This window comes from Pelecanus crispus, chromosome 29, assembly GCF_030463565.1.
Source record: "Pelecanus crispus isolate bPelCri1 chromosome 29, bPelCri1.pri, whole genome shotgun sequence".
Classification (NCBI taxonomy): domain Eukaryota; kingdom Metazoa; phylum Chordata; class Aves; order Pelecaniformes; family Pelecanidae; genus Pelecanus; species Pelecanus crispus.
Genome location: NC_134671.1, coordinates 655,432 through 680,020, shown reverse-complemented (window position 1 = coordinate 680,020; position 24,589 = coordinate 655,432). Strand labels below are relative to the sequence as shown.

Here is a 24,589-nt window from a genome sequence, read left to right as displayed (position 1 = left end):
TGGAAGAGCTACCCACCCGCAAGGGGAGACCCCCGCCCACCGAGCACCCCGAGTGATTTTAAAGGCAGCTCTGTCTTCACATCGAAGCAAAAGGAGGAACGGCCAATGGAGGCAGGTAAGGAGGTGCTGAGCGCAGGCGTGGGGACTCGGTGCGATGTATAAATACGCGGAGCAAGGACAGCGGCTGTGCCAGCTGCGTGCCATTAGCACCCAGCACCCACCGCTGCGCGGCAATGGCATAAAGCAAAGAGCTGGGCTGGGCGCGGGCCGTGGCTCTGGCACAGCGGGGACAAGGCCCCATCTCTGGGACACGGCCCCGCGCCCCTGACGGGCCTGGCCGTTAAAGACCGAGCTGACCCGACACGGCCTGGGCCGGGGGCGCCGAGGCCCCGCACGAGGAGCGACTGATAAAGCGGCCGCTGCGATTGGCTGCTTCCTCCCGCCACGCCTCCCCCTTGCGCGCTGATTGGGCGTGGGCGGTGGGCGGGCTGAGCGGGCTCTCAGGCCGGGTACCGCCTCTCCCGTCAGGAGCGATCGGGGCGGAGAGCGGCGGCAGCGGCGGGAGCGTCCGGAGCCCGGGGGCGGCTGTAGCGCAGGTAGGGCCCGGCCGTGGGGGCTGCTGGGGCTCGGCCGCTCGCCGCGGAGGGAGGGGGGCCCGGCGGGCTCGGCCGGGCTTTCCTGCTGGGTTTTGCCCGCGTTTGCTCCCCGCCGGTGCCGGTGCGGGAGCGGCAGGAGGAGCCCGTTCCCCAGCAGCTGTGGCTGCCTCTGGTTTCTCTGTGCAGCAGAGAAGGGCTCCTGGGGAGGCTTTCCCGGGCACTGGGTTCTGCTTCGGGTCGTCCCCCCCGCCCCGCTCCAGCACCCCCCGCTCTGTGCCGGCGTGGGTGCTGCCCTCCCCCGCGGCGCGGTGGGGCGGAGCCGCTCCAGCTCTTCTGGCGGGAGCGCAGCTGGGATTCATGGAAACCCTCTGCTGTGCCTGCAGCCGGCGGTTCCCCGGGGCTGGTGTTGGCATGTCAGGGCGGGGAGCTTGTGCTCCAGCAGCCGGAGTGAGCTTTGGTTTCTGCCTTGACCGATGGGGCTCGGTGCGAGGGGCTCTGTCGGGTGAGTGGGGGGGAAAGCAAAAAAAAAAAAAGAATTGCAGGCGTGTGTGTTCTCCTGCGCGCTGTGCCTTATCCCTCCCTCGCCTGGCTTCAGTCTGTGTGCGGAGCACCCCGTAAGGAGCTTTGCTCAGGCCCGGTCCATCCCGTCGCCCCCAGGAGAGCCGAGTTTGCAGCCCCTTGTTGGCTGCAGGGGCTGAAGGTGCGGCCCCTGGCCCAGGCTGGGGTGCCGGGGCTGGGGGTGTTGGTGCGCGTCAGGGGCGGTGAGCGGGGCTGGGCAGAGGTGTTGGGGGCCCCCGTCCCCCCCATTGTCGTGCCTGGGCCCGGGCTGGTGGTGGAGCAGGGGGGGCTGAGCGGTGGGCAGGGGGCTGGTGGCAGGCGTCGAGTGGCTGGCGGGCTGTGTGGGCAGGGTGGGTGCAGGGTGTTGGGGAGGGTGCTGGCTGTGCTGGGGGCCGAGGGCCGGTCCCTGAGCTCCCTGACGCTGCGTTTGTCTCCCCAGGTGCTGGCCGGCTGCTGGGGACAGGCTGCAGCGTGCCAGGGGGAGCAGGGCCAGGGCAGGCCTGCGCTGGCATCGCCTCCGTGAGCCTGGGTGTGAGCGCAGGGCCACGGCTGATCCGGGAGAGCCAAGCGTGGCCCCAGCCAGCACACGGAATTAAACGTCCCCATCTACTGCATCATTGTCATCATCATCTTCTCTGCAATGTCCCAATACGACGATAAGAGCTGTGGTGGTGAAACTGCATCCATGTCTGAAGGATCTTTGTTGACAGAAGTTGCGATGCCGTGCCTGCATGATCCTGCTCATTATGAGAAAAAGTGTTCCACGTGTCAGTGTGCCATAGGACACAGGGAGGGGAATGGATTCTGGGCTGGCGATGGGCATAAGGAGGAGCCCCTGAGTGGCCAGGACGGAGGGGCATTCCCCCTGCCAGAGGTGCCTTGGGGTACAGACAAAAGGAGCCCCAGAAGAGTTGTGGGTGAGTGCGGGGCCAGCCGTGTGGTCTGTGGGGAGGGGACAGTGTCCCTGTGGCAGCGTCACCCCCCGAGGAGTGGGGCTGGCAAGTGTGAGGCTTCTTCCAGCTCTCTGGAAAGGGCTCGTCCCCTGCTGGGTCCTCATCGGATGGTCTGTAGCAGACACCCCCCAGCCCCCCAGCTCTGTGGCAGCTCTCCTGCTGCAGGTTGTCCCCCCACGTCTGTGGCGTGAGAGCCTTGTCCCTGGTGGGTGTGACTGTCCCTTGGCTTTCTTGCTGCCAGCTGTGAGTGTGGGGAAACTGGGCTGGGGGCTTGCTCCCGTGTTCCCTGGGCAGCTGGTGTTGGGGGTGGTGGGGATGCGAGGGCCGTGCCTGCTGTGGGACAGCACCGTCCTCACTGCCAGTGGCTTGTTTCCTCCCCCAGGTAAGCAGCCTGCGCGCCATCCAGTGTGTGCCATGGTGGTGGCTGTGCTCGTGGTTCTGGTTGTGGCTTTGGCTGTGGCTGTACAATCAGGTAAGGGAGGAGCGGCTGCCTCTGTCCGGCTCTGTGGATCTGCGTCCACTGGTCCCTGTGGAGTGCAATCCTCTGACCTTCTCCCTTCCCTCTGCAGCAGGAAGGCACGGAGGGAACCCAGATCTGCCTGCGGCTGGGGTGCTGGACTGTCCTGAGGGCTGGGTTGGGTACCACAATGTCTGCTACTACCTCTCAAACTCGACAGAGAAGGGGAGCTGGGAGTGGAGCCAGGAGCAGTGCTCCTCCCTCGGGGCCTCGCTGGCCATGCTCAAGATGGGGTGGGAGATGGTGAGTGAGGGGCTGTTGTGGCTGCGTGGGGGTGATGGGGGGTTCTGGGTGGGGTGCAGGCGTGGGGGTGGTGCTGGGCAGGCGAGAGGTGCTTGTAGGGCCAGAGATGCAGCTGTGGGCTGGGGCCTGGCAGGCAGGGAGGGAGGCACGGGGTGCAGCGTGGAGCCCAGGGTGCGTCTGCCCATCTGCGGTGCTCGGCTGGCCCCCGAGCAGAGCAGGGCTGGGGCAGAGCAGAGCAGGAACAGCACCGCTGGCCGTGCTGGTGAGCTCCTTGAGAAGCCTCTGGAGCTTGCTGGAGCAGCCCTTGGGTGGGAGCTGCTGCTGTGCCACGGCCGGGGGTAGCGGTGTGGGGCCGGGGCTGCCTGCGAGGCCAGCAGGGAGCAGCGTGGGGCTGGGACAGTGACTCGCGTGGGGCTGGCAGCAGGTCCCGACTGTTGGCTTCTCTCTTTCCTACCCAGGAGTTTGTCTTGCGCCTCAAGGGCAGGGATGATTACTGGATTGGGCTGCGGAGACGGGGCGAGCGCCTGGAGTGGGTGGATGGCAGCAGCTTCAACCAGACGTGAGTCCCTTTGCGATCCGGGGCCGTGGGGCGACTGTCCTGCAGTGGGCCGGGCAGGGTCCTGGTGGGACATGTGTGCTGGGGCTGTCCCTTGCAGGCAGCACTCGTCTCCTCCGGGTGCTTGAGGGGACAGCCGCTAAGCCGATGGTACCGGTGGTGTCTTTCCTTCTTGTTGCAGGTTCCCGGTGCAGGGCCAAGAACCTTGTCTGTACTTGAACAACAACGACCTCGTGAGTTCAAGCTGTTCACTGGACCGTCCCTATGTGTGCAGCAAGCCCCAAGCTGTGGGATGACAGAGGTGATGGAGAAGGGACCTGTGCTGGGGCCTCCCAGCTTGACCTCCCCCACCAGAGGAGTGTAGGGGTGTCCTTCCCTCGGTTGCTGCTCCGGGTTGCTCCTGGCCTCGGCAACAGCTCACTGCAGCTCTCGGGGAGATGAACCTGCTGGAATTGCCCCCTGTGTGGCACCCATGAGAGTTATGGATGCTGGTGCTGTTTTTCTACTGACATTTTTATTTATTTCTATTAAAACATGATAAACTGCCATGGGTGTCCCTCATGTTCTGGACGGTGCCTGCTGCAGGCAGCCGTGTCCGTTGCCCTCCTCGGCCCCGGGTGCGCTTTCCGTCCTGGCTTTTGGAGCGATGGAGTGTGCGTGTGTGCCGTGACGGCTTCTCCCGGCTCTTCTCCCTGGAGCTGTGGCAGTGTGGGGTGCCAGGGGCCGGAGGGGGATGGCTGGAGCTCTCTGTCTTTTCTCTCGTCCCCTGATGTCCCCTTCTCTGGTCAGCAAAATGGATTTGGGGCCGTTTTCCTTATCGGAGCCAATGAATGCATTTAAGTCACAGAAGGAATTGGGCAGCCTTGTGGCATGGTGAGCAGCGATGCTTGCCAGTGTCCAGCAAAGGGTGTGTCCTGGTTTCGGCTGGGACAGAGTTAATTTTCTTCCTAGCAGCAGGCATAGTGCTGTGTTTTGGATTTAGTAGGAGAAGAACGTTGATAACTGCTGATGTTTTAGTTGTTTCTCGTACTGCTTATGCTAGCCAAGGACTTTTCAGCTTCCCATGCTCTGCCAGGTGCACAAGAAACTGAGAGGGGGCACAGCCAGAATAGTTGACCCAAACTGCCCCAAGGGCTATTCCATACCATACGGCGTCATGGGCAGTATAGAAACTGGGGGGGTTGGCTGGGGACCAGCGATCGCTGCTCGGGAACTGTCTGGGTATTGGTCGGTGGGTGGTGAGCAATTGCATTGTGCATCACTTGCTTTGTATATTATTGTCATCATTATTATATTGTTGTTATTATCATTACTATTTTACTTTATTTCAATTATGAAACTGTTCTTATCTCAACCCAGGAGTGTTTCTTGCTCTTACTCCTCCAATTCTCTCCCCCATCCCATCGGGGCAGGGGGAGTGAGCAAGCAGCTGCATGGTGCTGAGTTGCTGGCTGGGGCTAAACCACGACAGGGTGCAAGAAAGGTACGTGCAGGAGGTAATAAAATAGTGGATAATTAGGCTAATGAAATGGCTGCTAATTAGGAGTCAGGAGAAGCGAGGACCCATGGGTTCCTGCTGTGCCTCACTGCGCACACGGGGAGAGCGGCCGTACCTGGAGCCTCTGGCAGAAAGCACCAGGGGAGACTCGAGGTCGACCCCGAGGGTTTTGGTGTCGGGGATACAGAGGATCCGAAGCCCACTATACTCCAACTGAGAAAGATATTGGCAGCGTATGAAGGGGTTCAAGGTGCTTGGGAAGTGGTTGGTGCTGCAGCCCAGCTCCTGCTGGCACCCCGACTGCCGGTGCTGGGCTGGGTGTTCAAAGGGAGGGTCCCCTCTACACATCATGCAACTGATGCTGCGTGGAGTAAGTGGGTCGCACCAATCACACACCGGGCTCGAATAGGAAGCCCCAGTCGCCCAGGAATCTTGGCAGTGATCATGGACTGGGCAGAAGGCAAAAGTTTTGGAATATCACCAGAGGAGGAGGAGACACGTGCTGAGGAGGCCCCACTGTATAACAAACTGCCAGCAAATGAGAAGCAGTGTGGCCTGTTCAGTGCTGGGTCCTGTTGTCTTGTGGGAAAGCATCGGAGGTGGAAAGCTGCTGTATGGAGTCGTATACGACAGGTCGCAGAACCTGCTGGAGGAGAAGGGGAGTTGAGTCAGTTTGCAGAGGTGAAAGCCATCCAGCTGGCTTTAGGTATTGCTGAATGAGAAAAGTGGCCAGGACTTTATCTCTGTACTGAGTCACGGACGGTGGCAAATGCCCTGTGGGGGTGGTTGGAGCAATGGAGACAGAGGAACAGGCAGCACAGGGGCAAACCCATGTGGGCTGTTGCGTTGTGGCAAGATATCGCTGCCCGGGTAGATAACCTGGCTGTCAAAGTTCATCACGTAGGTGCTCATGTACCCAGGAGTGGGGCCACTGAGGAACATCAAAACAACCAGCAGGTGGATCAGGCTGGTCAGATTGAAGTGGCTGAGGTGGATCTGGACTGGCAAGGTAAGGGTGAATTATTTATAGCTCGGTGGGCCCATGACACCTCAGGCCATCAAGGAAGAGATGCAATGTCCAGATGGGCTCATGATCGAGGGGTGGACGTGACCATGGACACTGTTGCACAGGTTATCTGTGAATGTGAAACATGCGCTGCAATCAAGCAAGCCAAGCGGTTCAAGCCTCTCTGGGATGGAGGGCGATGGCTGAAACAGAAATATGGGGAGGCCTGGCAGACTGAGTGTATCACGCTCCCACAAACCCGCCAAGGCAAGCGCCATGTGCTCACCATGGTGGGAGCAACCACCGGATGGCTGGAAACATATCCTGCGCCCCGTGCCACCGCCCGGAACACCATCCTGGGTCTTGAAAAGCAAGTCTTATGGCAACGTGGCACCCCCGAAAGAATTGAGTCAGGCAACAGGACTCATTTCTGAAACAGCCTGGGCCAAAGAGCACGGCACTGAGTGGGTATATCACATCCCCGGCCATGCACCAGCCTCCGGGACAATCGAACGATACAATGGGCTGTTAAAGCCTACCCGGAGAGCAATGGGTGCTGGGCCATTCAAACATTGGGAGACGCATTTAGCAAAAGCCACGTGGTTAGTCAACACCAGGGGATGTGCCAGTCGAGGTGGCCCTGCCCAATCAAAACTCTTACATAGTGTAGAGGGGGATAAAGTCCCTGTAGTACATATGAGAAATATGCTGGGGAAGGCAGTGTGGGTTACTCCTGCCTCGGGCAAAGAAAAAAACAGCCCCATGCTGGGTTCTGGCAAAAAACAAGGCCGAGTGTGCCTCATACGTCGGGGCATAGGCAGGCAAGGCGAGCCCACAGCCCCAGTCTCTGTGGTGCCGTGGAAGCGGCGGCAGTGGAGGCCGATGGCCAGCCAACGCATTGGTGGCTGGCCCCTTTGGTGTGGCAGAAATCCCCGGACGTTCGCAAGTCCTGCGCCAGGCTCGGGCAAAAAAAACGGGGCCGAGCTTGCCCGAGATGTTGGGGCATAGGCAGGCAAGGCGAGCCCACAGCCCCAGGCTCTGTGGTGCCGTGGAAGCGGCGGCAGTGGAGGCCAAGGGCCGGCCAGAGCTTTGGGGGCTGGCCCCTTTGGTGTGGCAGAAATCCCCGGATGTTTGCAAGCCCCGTGCCTGGCTCGGGCAAAAAAAACAGGGCCGAGCGTGCCCGACAGGTCGGGGCATAGGCAGGCAAGGCGAGCCCGCAGCCTCAGTCTCTGTGGTGCCATGGAAGCGGCGGCAGGGGAGGCTGATGGCCGGCCAACGCATTGGAGGCTGGCCCCTTTGGTGTGGCAGAAATCCCCGGACGTTCGGCAGCCCCGTGCCAGGCTCGGGCAAAAAAAACAGGGCGCAGATTACCTGAGATGTCGGGGCATAGGCAGGCAAGGCGAGCCCGCAGCCCCAGTCTTGGTGGTGCCCTGGAAGCGGCGGCAGTGGAGGCTGATGGCCGGCCACAGCTTTGGGGGCTGGCCCCTTTGGCATGGGAGAAATCCCCAGACGTTCCCAAGCCCCGTGTCTCGCTCGGGCAAAAAAAACGGGGCCGAGAGTGCCCGAGATGTCAGGGCATAGGCAGGCAAGGCGAGCCCGCAGCCCCAGTCTCTGTGGTGTCTGCCATCCATCAGCTCCCCCTCTTCTCTATCACACAAGGATAAACTTGAGTTTAAATCAGCAGCGATTAGAAAGCCAAATCCACGACTGCCCTTCTCTCTTGCTCCTGTCCCTGCCGCCTTTCACAGCCCCAGCCCCGTCCTTCTTCCTTGCTCCTTCGCTTTGCACCAGTTTCTCCTTCACCTTCTGGCTCAGAGGAAGGAAATGTCACCCGGTGCTGCCGCCGCCTGCCTCTTCCCCTTGGCCCCATGTGCGTGCCCCGTTCATATTTCTCTCGCTGCCTGCGCCACGCAGCCAGCCCCACCACGTGGCTGGAAGTTTGCCAAATCGTTGGAGCACTCGTGGTGGAACGATCCCCAGTGCTGCCCAGCGCTGCAATAAAGGATGCCTGCTTAATAGTAGCTTTGTTGCTATTGAGTTTTACTTCCAGAACTTTCTGAATACTCCGTTTCCTACTGCAGAGAGGTTCGGACTTTGAAGAATGGTATCCGCGAATTTTTTGTATCAGGAGGGCGACAGAAAGCAAGCTCGAAACGTCCCCGGTAATCAAGGGCCCGCAGTTGCTCGCCACCAAGCAGCGCTGCAGCACGCGGCAGCCGAGGATGCTGGTATTACTAATTAATCCTCCTTAGCTGAGCATTGGCCACGATAACCTAACGAGTGGCACATCTGAACGAAGCGGAGAGGTGTCCTGGTTTGAGCTGGGACAGAGTTAATTTTCTTTCCTAGGAGCTGGCGTAGCGCTGCGGTTTGGCCTCAGCGTGAGCAGAACGCTGATAACGCGCTGACGGTTGAGTTGCTGCTGGGTCGTGCTGACACCAGTCAAGGATTTTGCAGTTCCTCACGTCCTGCCAGCGAGAAGGTGGGAGCGGGCACGGCCAGGCCGCCTGGCCCAGAGCGGCCAAGGGCCATTCCATACCATATGGTGTCATGGGCAGTATGGAAACTGGGGGGGTTGGCAGCGATCGCTGCTCCGGCCTGGCTGGGCGTGCGTCAGCGGGTGCTGAGTTGTTTGGTGTATTCTTTCATTCTTCTTACTGTTATGTTCTCTTCCTCTGCTGTCCTATTAAACTGCCTTTATCGCTACCAAGGTCTTTTACCTTTCTTTTTTGTTTTTTTTTCCCGAGTCTCTCCCCATCCCACTGGGCGGGGTCGGTGAGCGAGCAGCTGCGCGGTGCCGAGCGCGGCCGGGGCGCTGAGCAGCCAGGGCGGAGAGGGCCGGGGGCTCCACCCCGCAAAATGGCGGCAGCGGCACCGCGCCAGGGCCGGCCCCCACAACGGCCGCGAGGGAACTGGCCGCTCCGATTGGCTGCGTCCTCCCACCACCCCTCGTTCCTGCGCGCTGATTGGCTTTTCTTAAACGAGCCACCGCCCCCGCGTCTCCTGAGCGCGGCCCTGGGCCGTGAGAGCGGCGGGAGCGTCCGGAGCCCGGGGGCGGCCGTAGCGCGGGTAGGGCCCGGCCGTGGGGGCTGCTGGGGCTCGGCCGCTCGCCGCGGAGGGAGGGGGGCGGTGAAGGGGGCCCGGCGGGCTCGGCCGGCCCTGGGCGCTGCCCGCGCCCCCCTTTCCTGCTGGGTTTTGCCCGCGTTTGCTCCCCGCCGGTGCCGGTGCGGGAGCGGCAGGAGGAGCCCGTTCCCCAGCAGCTGTGGCTGCCTCTGGTTTCTCTGTGCAGCAGAGAAGGGCTCCTGGGGAGGCTTTCCCGGGCACTGGGTTCTGCTTCGGGTCGTCCCCCCCGCCCCGCTCCAGCACCCCCCGCTCTGTGCCGGCGTGGGTGCTGCCCTCCCCCGCGGCGCGGTGGGGCGGAGCCGCTCCAGCTCTTCTGGCGGGAGCGCAGCCGGGATTCATGGAAACCCTCTGCTGTGCCGGCAGCCGGCGGTTCCCCGGGGCTGGTGTTGGCATGTCAGGGCGGGGAGCTTGTGCTCCAGCAGCCGGAGTGAGCTTTGGTTTCTGCCTTGACCGATGGGGCTCGGTGCGAGGGGCTCTGTCGGGTGAGTGGGGGGGAAAGCAAAAAAAAAGAATTGCAGGCGTGTGTGTTTTCGTGCGCGCTGTGCCTTATTCCTCCCTCGCCTGGCTTCAGTCTGTGTGCGGAGCACCCCGTAAGGAGCTTTGCTCAGGCCCGGTCCATCCCGTCGCCCCCAGGAGAGCCGAGTTTGCAGCCCCTTGTTGGCTGCAGGGGCTGAAGGTGCGGCCCCTGGCCCAGGCTGGGGTGCCGGGGCTGGGGGTGTTGGTGCGCGTCAGGGGCGGTGAGCGGGGCTGGGCAGAGGTGTTGGGGGCCCCCGTCCCCCCCATTGTCGTGCCTGGGCCCGGGCTGGTGGTGGAGCAGGGGGGGCTGAGCGGTGGGCAGGGGGCTGGTGGCAGGCGTCGAGTGGCTGGCGGGCTGTGTGGGCAGGGTGGGTGCAGGGTGTTGGGGAGGGTGCTGGCTGTGCTGGGGGCCGAGGGCCGGTCCCTGAGCTCCCTGACGCTGCGTTTGTCTCCCCAGGTGCTGGCCGGCTGCTGGGGACAGGCTGCAGCGTGCCAGGGGGAGCAGGGCCAGGGCAGGCCTGCGCTGGCATCGCCTCCGTGAGCCTGGGTGTGAGCGCAGGGCCACGGCTGATCCGGGAGAGCCAAGCGTGGCCCCAGCCAGCACACGGAATTAAACGTCCCCATCTACTGCATCATTGTCATCATCATCTTCTCTGCAATGTCCCAATACGACGATAAGAGCTGTGGTGGTGAAACTGCATCCATGTCTGAAGGATCTTTGTTGACAGAAGTTGCGATGCCGTGCCTGCATGATCCTGCTCATTATGAGAAAAAGTGTTCCACGTGTCAGTGTGCCATAGGACACAGGGAGGGGAATGGATTCTGGGCTGGCGATGGGCATAAGGAGGAGCCCCTGAGTGGCCAGGACGGAGGGGCATTCCCCCTGCCAGAGGTGCCTTGGGGTACAGACAAAAGGAGCCCCAGAAGAGTTGTGGGTGAGTGCGGGGCCAGCCGTGTGGTCTGTGGGGAGGGGACAGTGTCCCTGTGGCAGCGTCACCCCCCGAGGAGTGGGGCTGGCAAGTGTGAGGCTTCTTCCAGCTCTCTGGAAAGGGCTCGTCCCCTGCTGGGTCCTCATCGGATGGTCTGTAGCAGACACCCCCCAGCCCCCCAGCTCTGTGGCAGCTCTCCTGCTGCAGGTTGTCCCCCCACGTCTGTGGCGTGAGAGCCTTGTCCCTGGTGGGTGTGACTGTCCCTTGGCTTTCTTGCTGCCAGCTGTGAGTGTGGGGAAACTGGGCTGGGGGCTTGCTCCCGTGTTCCCTGGGCAGCTGGTGTTGGGGGTGGTGGGGATGCGAGGGCCGTGCCTGCTGTGGGACAGCACCGTCCTCACTGCCAGTGGCTTGTTCCTCCCCCAGGTAAGCAGCCTGCGCGCCATCCAGTGTGTGCCATGGTGGTGGCTGTGCTCGTGGTTCTGGTTGTGGCTTTGGCTGTGGCTGTGGCTGTACAATCAGGTAAGGGAGCAGTGGCTGCCTCTGTCCGGCTCTGTGGAGCTGCGTCCACTGATCCCTGTGGAGTGCAATCCTCTGACCTTCTCCCCTTCCCTCTGCAGCAGGAAGGCACAGAGGGAACCCAGATCTGCCTGCGGCTGGGGTGCTGGCCTGTCCTGAGGGCTGGGTTGGGTACCACAAGGTCTGCTACTACCCCTCGAGAGAGGAGGGGAGCTGGGAGTGGAGCCAGGAGCAGTGCTCCTCCCTCGGGGCCTCGCTGGCCGTGCTCAAGATGGGGTGGGAGATGGTGAGTGAGGGGCTGTTGTGGCTGCGTGGGGGTGACGGGGGGTTCTGGGTGGGGTGCAGGCGTGGGGGTGGTGCTGGGCAGGTGAGAGGTGCTTGTAGGGCCAGAGATGCAGCTGTGGGCTGGGGCCTGGCAGGCAGGGAGGGAGGCACGGGGTGCAGCGTGGAGCCCAGGGCGCGTCTGCCCATCTGTGGTGCTCGGCTGGCCCCCGAGCAGAGCAGGGCTGGGGCAGAGCAGAGCAGGAACAGCACCGCTGGCCGTGCTGGTGAGCTCATTGAGAAGCCTCTGGAGCTTGCTGGAGCAGCCCTTGGGTGGGAGCTGCTGCTGTGCCACGGCCGGGGGTAGCGGTGTGGGGCCGGGGCTGCCTGCGAGGCCGGCAGGGAGCAGTGTGGGGCTGGGACAGTGACTCGCGTGGGGCTGGCAGCAGGTCCCGACTGTTGGCTTCTCTCTTTCCTACCCAGGAGTTTGTCTTGCGCCTCAAGGGCAGGGATGATTACTGGGTTGGGCTGCGGAGATGGGGCGAGCGCCTGGAGTGGGTGGATGGCAGCAGCTTCAACCAGACGTGAGTCCCTTTGCGATCCAGGGCCCTGGGGCGACCGTCCTGCAGTGGGCCAGGCAGGGTCCTGGTGGGACGTGTGTGCTGGGGCTGTCCCTTGCAGGCAGCACTCGTCTCCTCCGGGTGCTTGAGGGGACAGCCGCTAAGCTGACGGTACCGGTGGTGTCTTTCCTTCTTGTTGCAGGTTCCCAGTGCAGGGCCAAGAACCTTGTCTGTACTTGCATGACCGTGATCTCGTGAGTTCAAGCTGTTCACTGGACCGTCCCTATGTGTGCAGCAAGCCCCAAGCTGTGGGATGACAGAGGTGATGGAGAAGGGACCTGTGCTGGGGCCTCCCAGCTTGACCTCCCCCACCAGAGGAGCGTAGGGGTGTCCTTCCCTCGGCTGCTGCTCCGGGTTGCTCCTGGCCTCGGCAACAGCTCACTGCAGCTCTCGGGGAGGTGAACCTGCTGGAAGGGGACATGTGGTGGAAACTGATGTGAGCCTGCCTGGCCTCGGTCCTTGGCTTGCACATGGGGCAAGTTTCTTTCTCCTCCTGGGACTGCCCCAGGCCTCATCTTGCTTCTCTCATAATTCATATATATCTGCTGTATATATCGGATGCTGATGCTGTTTTTCTACTGACTTTTTTTATTAAAACATGGTAAACTTCTTCACCGGCAACCTCGCTCCTCACCAAGTCGATGGAGCGCAAGATGGGGAGCAGGGGGGTAAAGCTCCTCCCACCGTAAGGGAAGATCAGGTTTGAGACCACCTGAGGAACCTCAGTGTTCACAAGTCTGTGGGACCTGATGAGATGCACCCCAGAGTCCTGAGGGAATTGGCTGATGCAGTTGCCAAGCCACTCTCCAGGATATTTGAGAAGTCACGGCAGTCAGGTGAAGTCCCTGGGGACTGGAGGAAGGGGAATGTTGTGCCCATTTTTAAAAAGGGACGAAAGGAGGACCCTGGGAACCTGTCAGCCTCACCTCTGTGCCTGGGAAGATCATGGAGCAGATCCTCCTAGAAGCTGTGCTCAAGCACATGGAGGACAGGGAGGTGATTCCAGACAGCCAGCACGGCTTCACCAAGGGCAGGTCCTGCCTGGCCAAGCCAGTGGCTTTCTATGAAGGAGCGACTGCATCAGTGGACAAGGGAAAAGCGACGGATGTCATCTATCTGGACTGCTGTAAAGCCTTCGACACAGGCCCCCACAACATCCTTCTCTCTAAACTGGGGAGATATGGGTTTGATGGGTGGACTGTTCGGTGGATAAGGAATTGGCTGGATGGTGGCATGCAGAGGGTCGTGGTCAATGGCTGGATGTCCACATGGAGACCGGTGACAAGTGGAGTCCCTCAGGGGTCCGTACTGGGACCGGTGCTGTTTAACATCTTCATCAATGACAGAGACAGTGGGATCGAGTGCACCCTCAGCAAGTTTGCAGATGACACCAAGCTGAGTGGTGCGGTTGACACCCCAGAAGGATGAGATGTCATCCAGAGGGACCTGGACAAGCTGGAGAGGGGGGCCGGTGTGACCCTCATGAGGTTCAACAAGGCCAAGGGCAAGATCCTGCACCTGGGACGGGGCAACCCCCGGTATCAGCACAGGCTGGGGGATGAAGGGATGGAGAGCAGCCCTGCGGAGAAGGACTTGGAAGTACTGGTGGATGAAAAGCTGGACATGGGTTGGCAACATGTGCACTGGCAGCCCAGAAAGCCAACTGTATCCTGGGCTGCATCCCCGGCAGCGGGGCAAGGGAGGGGATTCTGCCCCTCTGTCCCGCTCTGGGCAGACCCCCCCTGCAGCCCTGCGCCCAGCTCCGGGCCTCAGCACAGGGACACGGAGCTGCTGGAGCGGGGCCAGGGGAGGCCACAGAAATGCCCCGAGGGCCGGAGCCCCTCTGCTGCGGGGCCAGGCTGGGGGAGCTGGGGGTGCTCAGCCTGGAGAGGAGGGGGCTGCGGGGAGGCCTGAGTGCGGCCTGGCAGTGCTGAGAGGGGCTGCAGGAAGGGTGGGGGCAAGGTTTTAGCAAGGCCTGCTGTGACAGGACCAGGAGTAATGGATTTAAACTAAAGAACAGATTTAGACTGGATATAAGGAAGAAGCTTTTTACAGTGAGGGTGGTGAGGCACTGGCACAGGTTGCCCAGAGGCGGTGGAGGCCCCATCCCCGGAACCATCCAGGCCAGGCTAGACGGGGTCTGAGCCCCCTGCTCTGGTTAAAGCTGTCCCTGGCACTGCAGGGGCTGGGCTGGGTGGGCTCTAAAGGTCCCTTCCCACCAAAGTGTTCCGTGATTCTAAGGTGATGGGGACAGGGGGACAGGGCAGTGGCAGGGTGGGGACGGGGGGGATGGGGAATGGGGTGGCAGGGGGTGATGGGGACAGGAGGGTGAGGGGACAGGGAGGTGTCAGCAGGGATGGGGGACAGGAGGGTGACGGGGGACAGGGTGTGGCGGGGGCCAGAGGACAGGGGTGGCAGACGGGGTGGGAGGTGACAAGGGAGCAAGTGCCAGGGGAGACCCCAGGGTGGCATCTGGGACCCTGAAGGTGACAAGTGGCTTTGGGGGTCCCTGAGGAGGGGACAAGGGACATGGGGGATCCCAAGGTGGCATCAGGAGACCCTGAAGGGGACCACAAAGGACCCCAGGGAGGGGACAAAGGGCGTGGGCAACCCTGAGGAAAGGACAAGGGACATGTGGGAAGCCCAGGGTGACATGGGGACAACAGAGGGGACAGGGGACATCAGGGGACTCCTGGGAGAGGACAAGGGACATGGGGAACCCTGTCACCGGCTGTCTCCCTGTCCCCAGGTGTCCCCAGAGCTGCTAGAACCGCTGGTGACTGTGGTGGCCATCCTGGGCGAGATAGGGGCCACCACAGGGGATGTCCCCCTGCCTGGGCCATGCGCTGCCATCACGAAGCGGCCACCCGCCAACGTCGTGCCATGGCCACTGCTGGGACCACCCCTGAGCCTGCTGCGGTCCCCCCAGGGGATCTGGCTGTCCCCAGGGCCACCATGGGGGATGCCTGGGCCACTGTGGCAACCATCGCCCATGAACGGTGGGAGGTAGTGGCCTCAGTGGAGGCCACCTGGGCTACAGGGGCAGTGGATGCCTGTGGGACTGCGGCCACCAGCGGGGCCACTGCAGGCCACCTGGCAGCAGCAGTGGCCCAGGAGGACAGGGCACGCCAGGAGCTCTTGGCGGCCACCCGGGCACTGCCGGTGGCCTCAGAGTTGGCTGCAGTGGCCTCGGAGGTGGCAGCCCATGGGGACCACAGTAGGGGACGATGGCTTCACTGGGGACCAGTGGCTTTGTTGGGGACCGGTGGCATTAACACGTCACTGCTGCAGTCCTGGTTCGGTGTCTCTTTGTCCCCAACTCGTGTCCCGTCCCACCCTGTGTCTCCTTTGTCCCCACGTCCCCTCCCGTGTCCCCACATCACCTCCCACGTGTCCTCTCCACGCGCCTATGTGTCCCCTCTCGTGTCCCTTCCACGTCCCCTTTAAGTGCCCTGGTGTCCCCAAAGCCACCATGACCATTGCAGGGGGGTCCCTGTGTCCCCATGGGGAAGTCCTATGTCCCCAAGGCCACTACAGTGGCCCAAGAGGGTCCTGGTGTCCTCTGCGCCACCGTGGCCACACAGAGGGATCTCCTCCCCTGTGACCCCTCCACCTCCCTGTCCCCTCCCATGTGTCCCCTATGTGCCCCATGTGTCCCCATGGCCCCTCCTGTGTCCCCTCCCCTATGTGTCCCCCCTCCCATCCCCCCAAAGTGTGTGGGGGGGCAGCTTGGGGTCCCCCACCCCACCGTGGAAGTGACGCCCCTGCATCCCCCTGATGTCCCCCCAAAAGCGTGGGGGGGGGGGGGGGTTTGGGGTGCTCTCACCCCACTGGGGAGGTGACACCCCGTGTCCCCCAATGTCCTCCCAAAAAGGGGGCACCTCGTCCCCCACCCCAGCAGGGAGGTGACACCCCCATGCCAGCCCCAAAACCCCAAAGCACTCCTTTTTTTTTCACTGCCAAAAAAAGAAAACATTTATTGGGGGGCAGGGGGGGGTGCTGGCCGCCGCCGGGTGCCAGGGGGGTCCCTGGGGGGGTCCGGGGGGGGTCGGCGGCTCCGGCCTCGTGTCAGCACCTCCTGGGGCCCCGGGGGGGACCCAAAAGTGCCCGGGGGGTCCTGGGCATCGCTGGGGGGGTGCCGCCGGACCCCCAGAGGGGCTGTAGAAGCCTTTGGGGGGGTCCTGTGGGACTCGGGGGGGGGCGCGGGGGGGAGGAGGAAGGGCTGGAGCTGGAGCTGCTGCCGCAGGAGCCCTGTCAGCAGCAGCTCGGGCGAGGCCAGGGGCAGGCGGGCGCCCAGCGCCGGGGCCCAGCACCCCGAATCTGCCTCGCACGAGATCACCAGCCGCCGCGGCTGCAGGGCACGGGGTGGGGGTGGGGGGGGTAGGGTGTCAATGAGGGTCCCCACACAGCACTGGGGACCCCCCCGAGCACCCACCCACCCCCTCGGGTAGTCTGAGGCTTTTGGGGTCCCCTAATATCCCCGTTGATCCCAGTGGGATCCCCCCCAGGAGCCCTGGGGTGCTGTGCTCCCCCCCCCCCAGGACCCCAACCCCCCTGGGACCCCCAGAAGCCCCCCCCAACCCCCCCCCATGACCCCACTCACCCCAATGGGACCACCCAAGACCCCTGGGGTGCCCTGACTCCCTCCCAGGACCCCCCATGGGAGACCCCAATCCCAATGGGACCCCCCAAGACCCCTGGGGTGCCCTGCCCCCCCCCAGGGCACCCTGACCTCCCAGGACCCCCCATGGGAGACCCCAATCCCAATGGGACCCCCCCCAAGACCCCTGGGGTGCCCTGACCTCACCCCAGGACCCCCCAACTCCAGTGCCCCCCCCCCCCCCAATCCCCCTAGGGGCCTCCAACTCCCCCAGGACCCCCTGATGCCTCCCCCGACCCCCCTGGGACACCCCATGTCCCCACACACACTGGCTTTGGGACCCCCCCCCCAGTGTCCCCCCAACACCCCTTTGGTCCCCTCCCCCTGGCTCTGGGTCCCCGAAGTCCCCCCCTGTGTCCCCTCATTCCCAACCCCAATGGCTCTTGGTCCCCAGTGTCCCCAAATGTCCCCTTGGGTCCCCTCCCCGGTGGCTCCGGGACCACCATGTCCCCCCCCTTGGTGGCTCTAGGCCTTCCTGCCCCCCCACTCCCGTCCCCCGCTGTCCCCTCACCCCGTAGGTGTGGGGCATGGTGGGCAGGAAGGTGCCACCGCTGCAGGTGACGATGTCCCTCATGTGCTCAGGCTCGGGGCGGACGTTAGGGGTGACATGGACCTCGTAGCCCTGGGGACACCGGAGAGGTGGGACACGGAGGGGACATGGGGGGGACACGGCCATCAGTCCGGCCCCAAGACCCTGGGATAGACCCGGGCCACGTGGCGGGGGGGACAAGGACACCAAGGGACACTAAGGGACATCAGGAGACACCCCTCGGGGCTGTCCCCAAGTCCACCTCGCTGGACTGAGGCCACATGGGGTGACACAACTTGGGGTGACACAACTTGGGGGACCGAGGCCAATTTAGGGGACAGGGATACCTCGGGGACACCAGCAAAGGAGGGGACACTCCTCTGGCCGTCCCCAGATGGCACCGAGGCCACATGAGGGGACCCGGTTCAACAGCGGACAAGGACACTTGGGGACGTGGGGCCACCATGGGCGACACGGGGTGACACCAGGTGACAGCCCTTGGCCGCCCTGCGCCGAGTCCCCAGTGGGTGCCCCCCACTCAGTGCGGGGGGACAGGGCCCCTCGGGGAGGGTTGGGGACAAGTGGGGACGGTCACCTGGAGCAGCGGGCGGCGGCGGGCGCGGCGCAGGGCCTGGGCCAGGCTGAAGCCGAAGTGACGTTCCTGCTGGCTGTCACGCACCAGGAAGGGACCCGGCACCAGGACGCGGCCGCTGCGGGCGCTCTGGGGACACGGGGGACGTGTGCTGGCATCCCCGACCCCAGGGACCCCCCACGTCCCCCCCAGATGTCCCCCTCCCTTGTCCCCAAGGATCCCACTCCTTGTCCCTAACGTCCCCCCCCCTTGTCCCCAAGAGCCTTTTCTTTGTCCCCAAGGGCCACCATGTCCCCAAACACCCTTTTCCCTTGCCCCCCCCAAACCCCCATGAGCCCAAGGACCCAACCTCTGTCCCCAAGGACCCCTTCTTTGTCCCCAAACACCCCCCTGTCCCCAAGGACCCCATCCCTTGTCCCCAAGGACCCCATCCCTTGTCCCCAAACACCCTCCTGTCCCCAAGGACACCATCCCTTGTCCCCAAGGTTGTCCATGTCCCCAAAGATGCCATCCCATGTCCCCAGTGAACCCCTGTCCCCCAGGACCCCTTCTTTGTCCCCGAGGTTGTTCATGTCCCCAGAGATGCCATCCCATGTCCTCAGTGAACCCCTGTCCCCAAAGACACTGTCCCCTGTCCCCAATGCCCCCCATGCCCCACTGGACTCTCTTGTCCCCAAAGATCCCATCCCATGTCCCCAAGGACCTCCCTGTCGCCAAAGACCCCCTCCCTTGGCCCTAATGACCCCTGTGTCCCCAAGCACACCCTCCCATGTCCCCAAGGACCACCATGTCCCCAAGGACCCATCCCCATGTCCCTAAGAACCACCCTGTCCCTAAAAATGAACCTTGTCCCTAAAGACCCCATCCCTGTCCCCAAGGCCTTTGTCCCATGTCCCCAAGGGCTCTCATGTCCCCAGGGATCCTCTCCTTGTCCCCAAGAAACCTCTCCTTGTCCCCAGAAACCCCATGCCCTGTTCCCAAGGACACCCATGACCCCAAGATCGCCCTTCCTGTCCCGAAGAATGCTCTCCTTGTCCCCAAAGACCCCATCCCCCAGGACCCTCTTCTTGTCCCCAAGGACTCCCTCTCCTGCCCCCCACCCCCGTGGGACCTTGTGGAGCCACTCAGGGGTGACGATGGGGACGCCGCGGGCCACCGCGCAGAGGAACTTGACAGTGCGTCGGACGCGGTCAGTCACCAGGTGGGTGCAGTCGAAGACGGAGGTGGCCATGGACCCCCCCAGCATCTTCAGGGCCACCTCCATGGCTGGGGAGGCCACCACCCCCCGTGAACAGCACCTGGGGACATGGGGACACACATTGGGGACACCCCTGGGTGGCCACCAACCCCATGGGGACACCCCAGGGGGACCTGGGGGGGGACGTGGGGACACTCATGGGTGATTTTGGTCGAGGGGGGGCAAAGAGGGAGAGATGGGGGATGCTTGGGGGGGGGCAGGGGGACACCCCGAGGGGACACAGTGACATTGGGGGACACCTGGGGCACCCCCGGGTGCTGCCCACCCCCCCTTCCCACAATACCTTGGGGGGGGCGGAGCCAGGCCCCCCCCGGGGGCGGAGCTGGAGCCCCATGGCCTCTGATGGCTCCTCCTCCTCCTCCTGGGGGGCGGAGCCACAATGTGAGACCCCCACCCCTTCCCATCAAGCCACGCCCATTAGGCCACACCCTGCTTGTCCAATCAGCAGCCAGAAGCCCCACCCACAAGCCCCACCCCACTTGACCCCACCCACCATACAGCTCCACCCACTTATCCAGACCCCTGCCCATGGCCCCGCCCATCACTTTAGGCTCCACCCACAGAGAACACACCCAGCCCTGGCCCCGCCCACAACCCCACCCCAAGCCACACCCACCTGAGCTTGCCTCTTAGAGGGGGCGGGACCTGTCCGGCAGGGGCGGGGTTTTGGGGGCAGGGCGGGGCTCCACCTGGCCCCGCCCCCTCGTGTCTGACAGCTCCGGCGGGGGGGGGCGGGCCTGGAGGCGGGGGCTGCGCCGCACAGGGGCGGGGCCAGGCAGGGCTCTGCCCTTCATCCCACTGGCCCCGCCCCTGCCAGAGGCTCCACCCCCCGTGGCTCCACCCCCTCGGCTCCTGGCCAGTCGCTGGCTGCGGCGGGGCCCCTCCCCTACCTGGGGGATTTTGGGGGGGGGGGGTGTGTCAGTGCCTGGACCCCTGGGTCCCATTGCAGGGGGGCGGGGACCACCTGGACGCCTGGAGCCCCTCGCACTCACCTCCCCGCCGGGGGCTGCACCGGTCCCTGTCCCCTCACGGCCCTGCGCCACCGTCATCGGCTCTACGGGGGGGACCCAGGCGCCTGGGGGGTCCGGGGGGGGGTCTGGGGTGGGCTGCTCTTCCTCCTCCTCCTCCTCCTCGGGGGGGAAGAAGGGCTGGGTGGGCTCCTCGGGGTCCCAGCCCAGGGGTGCGCCTGCGGGAGAGCTGTGCTGGGGACCCAGGAGTCCGGGGGGGGATGGGGACGGGACCCAGGCGTCCGGGGGGGGAACCCAGGCATCCGGAGGGGGGGGGGACCCAGGCGTCCGGGTCACCTACGCTCAGCCACCGATGGCAAGAAGTTCTGGGTGGGCTCCAAGAAGAGGTCGGGGTCTTCTGTGGGTGGGGGGAAGGAAGAACTTTGAGAATGGACCCACGCATCCAGGAAAGGGGACCCAGGCTTCCGGGGCCACGCCGCTTACCCTCGGTGTCGGTGTCACTCTCTGTCACCGCCGCAGCCACGTCCCTGCCGGGGGGGGCCCCGGCACTCTTGGGTCCACCATCAGTGGCACTGGTGACACCCAAATTTGGGGCCAGAGGTGGGGATTTGGGGGCTGGAACATCGGGTGGCACAGCTGGATCCTGGCCCTTCACCGGGGTCTCCCAGTTGCCTCGCTGTGCCCCAACATCTGGATTCGGGGCCTTCATGTCTGTACTTAGGGCTGAATCGTGACGTTTTGGGACCGTGCCTTCCACACCTGTGTCACCGCGTGATTCTGGGGACAAACTTTGCTGTCTTGGGGATGATTTCCGGCGTTTTGGGTCCGTCTCCTCCACATCGGTATTGCTGCCTGTGGTGCAGCCCCCAACATCTGGATGGGGCCGATTTTGGGTCCAGATTCGGCTCCGGAGGCTCCGAACATCTGGAGTGGGGGCCACCTCCTCCATGTCGGTGTCACTTTCATCCCCAGGGCTCATGGGACAGGAAACATCTGGATTTGGCAGCGTTGTTGCGACATCTGGGTCACCAGATGCCCCTTGACACCCTTGCACTGGCCCAACATCTGGAATTACACCATTGTTCTCAAGATCTGTATCACTGTCCACATTCAGGACCAGGCACTGGGCTTTGGGGGTTCCAACATCTGGAGCTGGGAATGTCACATTCACATCTGGATCGTCATTGGTCCTTTTCGGCCCCTCAGGGTCAACATCTGAAGCAGCAGCCATCTTAGCAACTGTATCCATGACCTCATGGGTTCTTCCATGTGTTTTTGGAGCTCCAGCGTTGGGAAGGGCACTGAGGTCCTCCACATCTGTATCACTGTCACCACTGGAGGCCACTGAGCCATGTCTGAGGCCACCAACATCTGGATTCGGTGTCTCCATCACCGCAGGTGGGTCTTTCCAGGTGTTTTGGGGTGTTCTGTGGCTTGTGGGGCGAAGAACACGCTGACTCGGGTCATGTTCTTCCACATCTGTGTCACTGTCCACCTCTAGGTTCCAATGTTCATTTTGTGGGTCTTCAACATCTGGATTTGGGTTCTTTGCCTCCACATCTGGGTCTTTGCAAGCAATTCTATGGATTTTTGGACACCCAACATTTGGATTGAGCTCATTCTTCTCCACATCCGTATCGCTGTCCACCACAAGTGTCCCATGTTCATTTGGGGGTCCTTCAGCATGTGGATTTGGACTCTCCATCTCCACCTGTGGGTTTCTTGGTACATTTTGGGTTGTTTGATGGGTTTTTGGAGTCCAAACATCTGGATTGGAAGTGTTCTCTTCCGCATCTGTATCACTCTCCACCAGGAGAGCCCGTCGTCCTTCAACATCTCTATTTGTCTTCACATCTGGGTCTCTGGGGGCTGTTCTGTGGCTTTCTGGACACCCAACATCTGGACTGAAAGTGTCCTCTTCCACATCTGTATCACTGTCCACCACAAGCATCTGATGTCCCTTTTGTGAACCTTCAACACCTGCATTGTGGGCGTCCATCTCAGTATTTTGTGGTTTTGGTACATTTGGGGTTGTTTGATGGGTTTTAGAGTATCCAACATCTAGATTCGCTCCATTCTCCTCCACATCTGTATCACTGTCTACCACGAGCATCTGATGTCCCTTTTGTGAGCCTTCAACACCTGCATTGTGGGTCTCCATCTCAATATTTTTGTTTTTTGGTACATTTGGGGTTGTTCTATGGATTTGGAGGCATCCAACATCTGGACCGAAAGTGTCCTCTTCCACATCTGTATCGCTGTCCACCACAAGCATCTGATGCCCCTTTTGTGAACCTTCAGCAACTGCATTGTAGGTCTCCATCTCAGTATTTTGTGGTTTTGGTACATTTGGGGTTGTTTGATGGGTTTTAGAGTATCCAACATCTAGATTTGCTTCAGTCTCCTCCACATCTGTATCACTGTCCACCACAAGCATCTGATGTCCCTTTTGTGAACCTTCAACAACTGCACTGTAGGCCTCCATCTCAGTATTTTGTGGTTTTGGTACATTTGGGGTTGTTTGATGGGTTTTTGGGTATCCAACATTTAGATTTGCCCCATTCTCCTCCACATCTGTATCACTGTCTACCATGAGCATCTGATGTCCCTTTTGTGAACCTTCATCACCTACATTGTGGGCCTGCATCTCAATATTTTGTTTTTTTGGTACATTTTGGGTTGTTCGATGGGTTTGGAGGCATCTAACATCTGGACTGGCTCTATCCTCCTCCATATCTGTATCGCTGTCCACCGTGAGCATCTGATGTGCACTTTTGGGTCCTTCAGCAGCTGAGTTTGTGTTCTCCATCTCCACATCTGTATCACTGTCCACAGGTGGCCAGCATCCATTTTTGGGATCTCCAACATCTGGATTCAGGGTCTCCATCTCCACACCCGGGTCTTTTTGCATGTTTGGGGCCATTCTATGTATTTTTGGGCACCCAACATCTGGAAGGACCTCAACCTCCTCCACATCTGTGTCACTGTCCACCACAAGCATTTGGCATCCATTTTTAGCACCTTTAATATCTGGATTTGGGCCCCTTTCCTCTATATCCGAGTTGCTGCTCACATCCAGGGCAGCCCGGTCACAGTTTGGGTGAAAAAGAGCAGTTTCTGGGAGCACCTTGACGTTGCGAGTTGGGTTCCTGCCTTCCAGATGTTTCACATCTGGATTCATAACCTTCTGGGGATTCAGAGAGTGATTTCGGGGCTGAACATTTGGAATAGCCATTTTTCTCCCCACATCTGGATGTGGGGTGGTTTGGGGGCCGAAACAGCGCTTTTTGGGTCCCCTCATGTCTGGATCTGGGCAGGGCGTGACGACATCCATGTGGTGGCCTGGTGCGGGGGTGTGGCGGCGTTTTCGGTGGCCTTGAACATCTGGGCAAACATCTGGCTCCTCCGGGTCGCTGGGGCGGGGGATGTTGGGAGTTGGGGTCTGCCTGATGGAGCCAGGCATCCAGGCTCACCCACAAGGGACCCACACATTGGGGTCCCACCTACCTCTCCGGCACGACTCGGGGTGAAGCAGTGTCTCCAAGGGCAGGGTCTGGGGGAGTGAGGTACAGATTATTATTGTAGGGCCTACAGTAACCCCAGAGAGTCCTATCAGATCCTGGCTCACCCCCTTCCACTCCCTGCCTCCACATCTTGGTGGTTCCTCCAACAACACACCACCAGGGTTTATGTAGGTCCTACTGTAACCACCACCCTGTTGTGTTTCTGTAGGCCCTAAGATAACAGCGTGTTCCCGTGCCTACCCCCACACCCCGCGGTCCTCGCACACTCACGCCAGGGCAGCTCGTCGTCCTCCGAGTCGCTGGCGAGGGGGCGTCCCGGCTCCAGTCCCTGTCCTGTGGAAGATCCAGGCATCGGGGGGGGCTGCAGGACACCCCCTATCACAGGGATCCAGGTGTCTGGGAGCCCCCCCTCCACCCCACCTCCCTCCAAGGGACCCAGGTGTCCAGGAGGGGACCCCAGCATCTTGGTGGGGGACACACCTACCTGCACCCCCCGCAGTGCTGAGGCCTCGGTGGCACCTTCGCTGCATGGTCTAAGGCGGGGGGAACAACTGCCCCACGGAAACAACTATCCCCTCCAACTGCCCCCCACCCCCTAACCACCCCCCTTCAGCTACAACTGCTCCCCTCAAGTGCCCCTTGGTCACCACTGACCCCCCAACTGCCCCCCTGGGTCAGCTGGACCCCCCTAACTACCTCCCCCATCCTCCAAATGCCACCCCCCAACTGCCCCAGGGCTCCTACCCGCCCCCCTGGTTTCTAACTGCCCCCCCAAACTGCCCTCCCCAGCCCTGTATCCTACCCCCAAATTGCCCCAGAGAGCCCCAAACTGCCCCGGGGACCCCCCCAAACTGCCCCACACCCCTTCCAACTGCCCCTCGACCCCCACCAAGTGCCCCAGAGACACCCAAACTGGCCCAGGGACCCCCAAAACTGCCCCACAGGGCCCCAAAATGCCCCGCGAACACCCCAAACAGCCCCACACCCCTCCCAACTGCCTCTCGACCCCCCCCAAGTGCCCCAGGGACCCCCAAACTGAGCCAGAGACCCCCCAGACTGCACCAGAGACCCCCCAAAATGCCCCGGGAACCCCCTGAACTGTTCCACACCCCTCCCAACTGCCCCTCGACCCCCCAAAATGCCCCAGGGACCCCCAAACTGAGCCA

At 62.2% G+C, this 24,589-nt stretch overlaps 3 protein-coding genes across 3 annotated transcripts; 2 read left to right on the top strand and 1 right to left on the bottom strand.

The window, feature by feature from the left end:
• Positions 1 to 1,191: 1,191 nt before the first annotated feature.
• LOC142596260 (uncharacterized) lies at positions 1,192 to 3,798 on the top strand. The gene is made up of 6 exons (XM_075725363.1): positions 1,192 to 1,296; positions 1,594 to 2,071; positions 2,490 to 2,579; positions 2,677 to 2,867; positions 3,326 to 3,426; positions 3,605 to 3,798. Exons 2-6 carry the CDS (start codon positions 1,795 to 1,797, stop codon positions 3,717 to 3,719), a joined length of 774 nt encoding a protein of 257 aa, XP_075581478.1. The 5' UTR covers positions 1,192 to 1,296; positions 1,594 to 1,794; the 3' UTR covers positions 3,720 to 3,798.
• A 5,823-nt stretch (positions 3,799 to 9,621) lies between these two features.
• On the top strand, positions 9,622 to 12,561 carry LOC142596258 (uncharacterized). The gene is made up of 6 exons (XM_075725361.1): positions 9,622 to 9,726; positions 10,024 to 10,501; positions 10,919 to 11,014; positions 11,113 to 11,297; positions 11,756 to 11,856; positions 12,035 to 12,561. Exons 2-6 carry the CDS (start codon positions 10,225 to 10,227, stop codon positions 12,147 to 12,149), a joined length of 774 nt encoding a protein of 257 aa, XP_075581476.1. The 5' UTR covers positions 9,622 to 9,726; positions 10,024 to 10,224; the 3' UTR covers positions 12,150 to 12,561.
• A 1,881-nt stretch (positions 12,562 to 14,442) lies between these two features.
• On the bottom strand, positions 14,443 to 23,775 carry MDC1 (mediator of DNA damage checkpoint 1). Its single transcript, XM_075725303.1, is given in 13 exon segments — positions 14,443 to 14,504; positions 15,955 to 16,243; positions 17,064 to 17,174; positions 17,677 to 17,802; positions 18,785 to 18,971; positions 19,210 to 19,286; positions 19,548 to 19,604; positions 19,606 to 19,821; positions 20,041 to 20,128; positions 20,194 to 20,296; positions 20,383 to 23,312; positions 23,407 to 23,452; positions 23,694 to 23,775. Coding segments are annotated over 13 exon segments (4,374 nt in total).
• Positions 23,776 to 24,589: the final 814 nt, after the last annotated feature.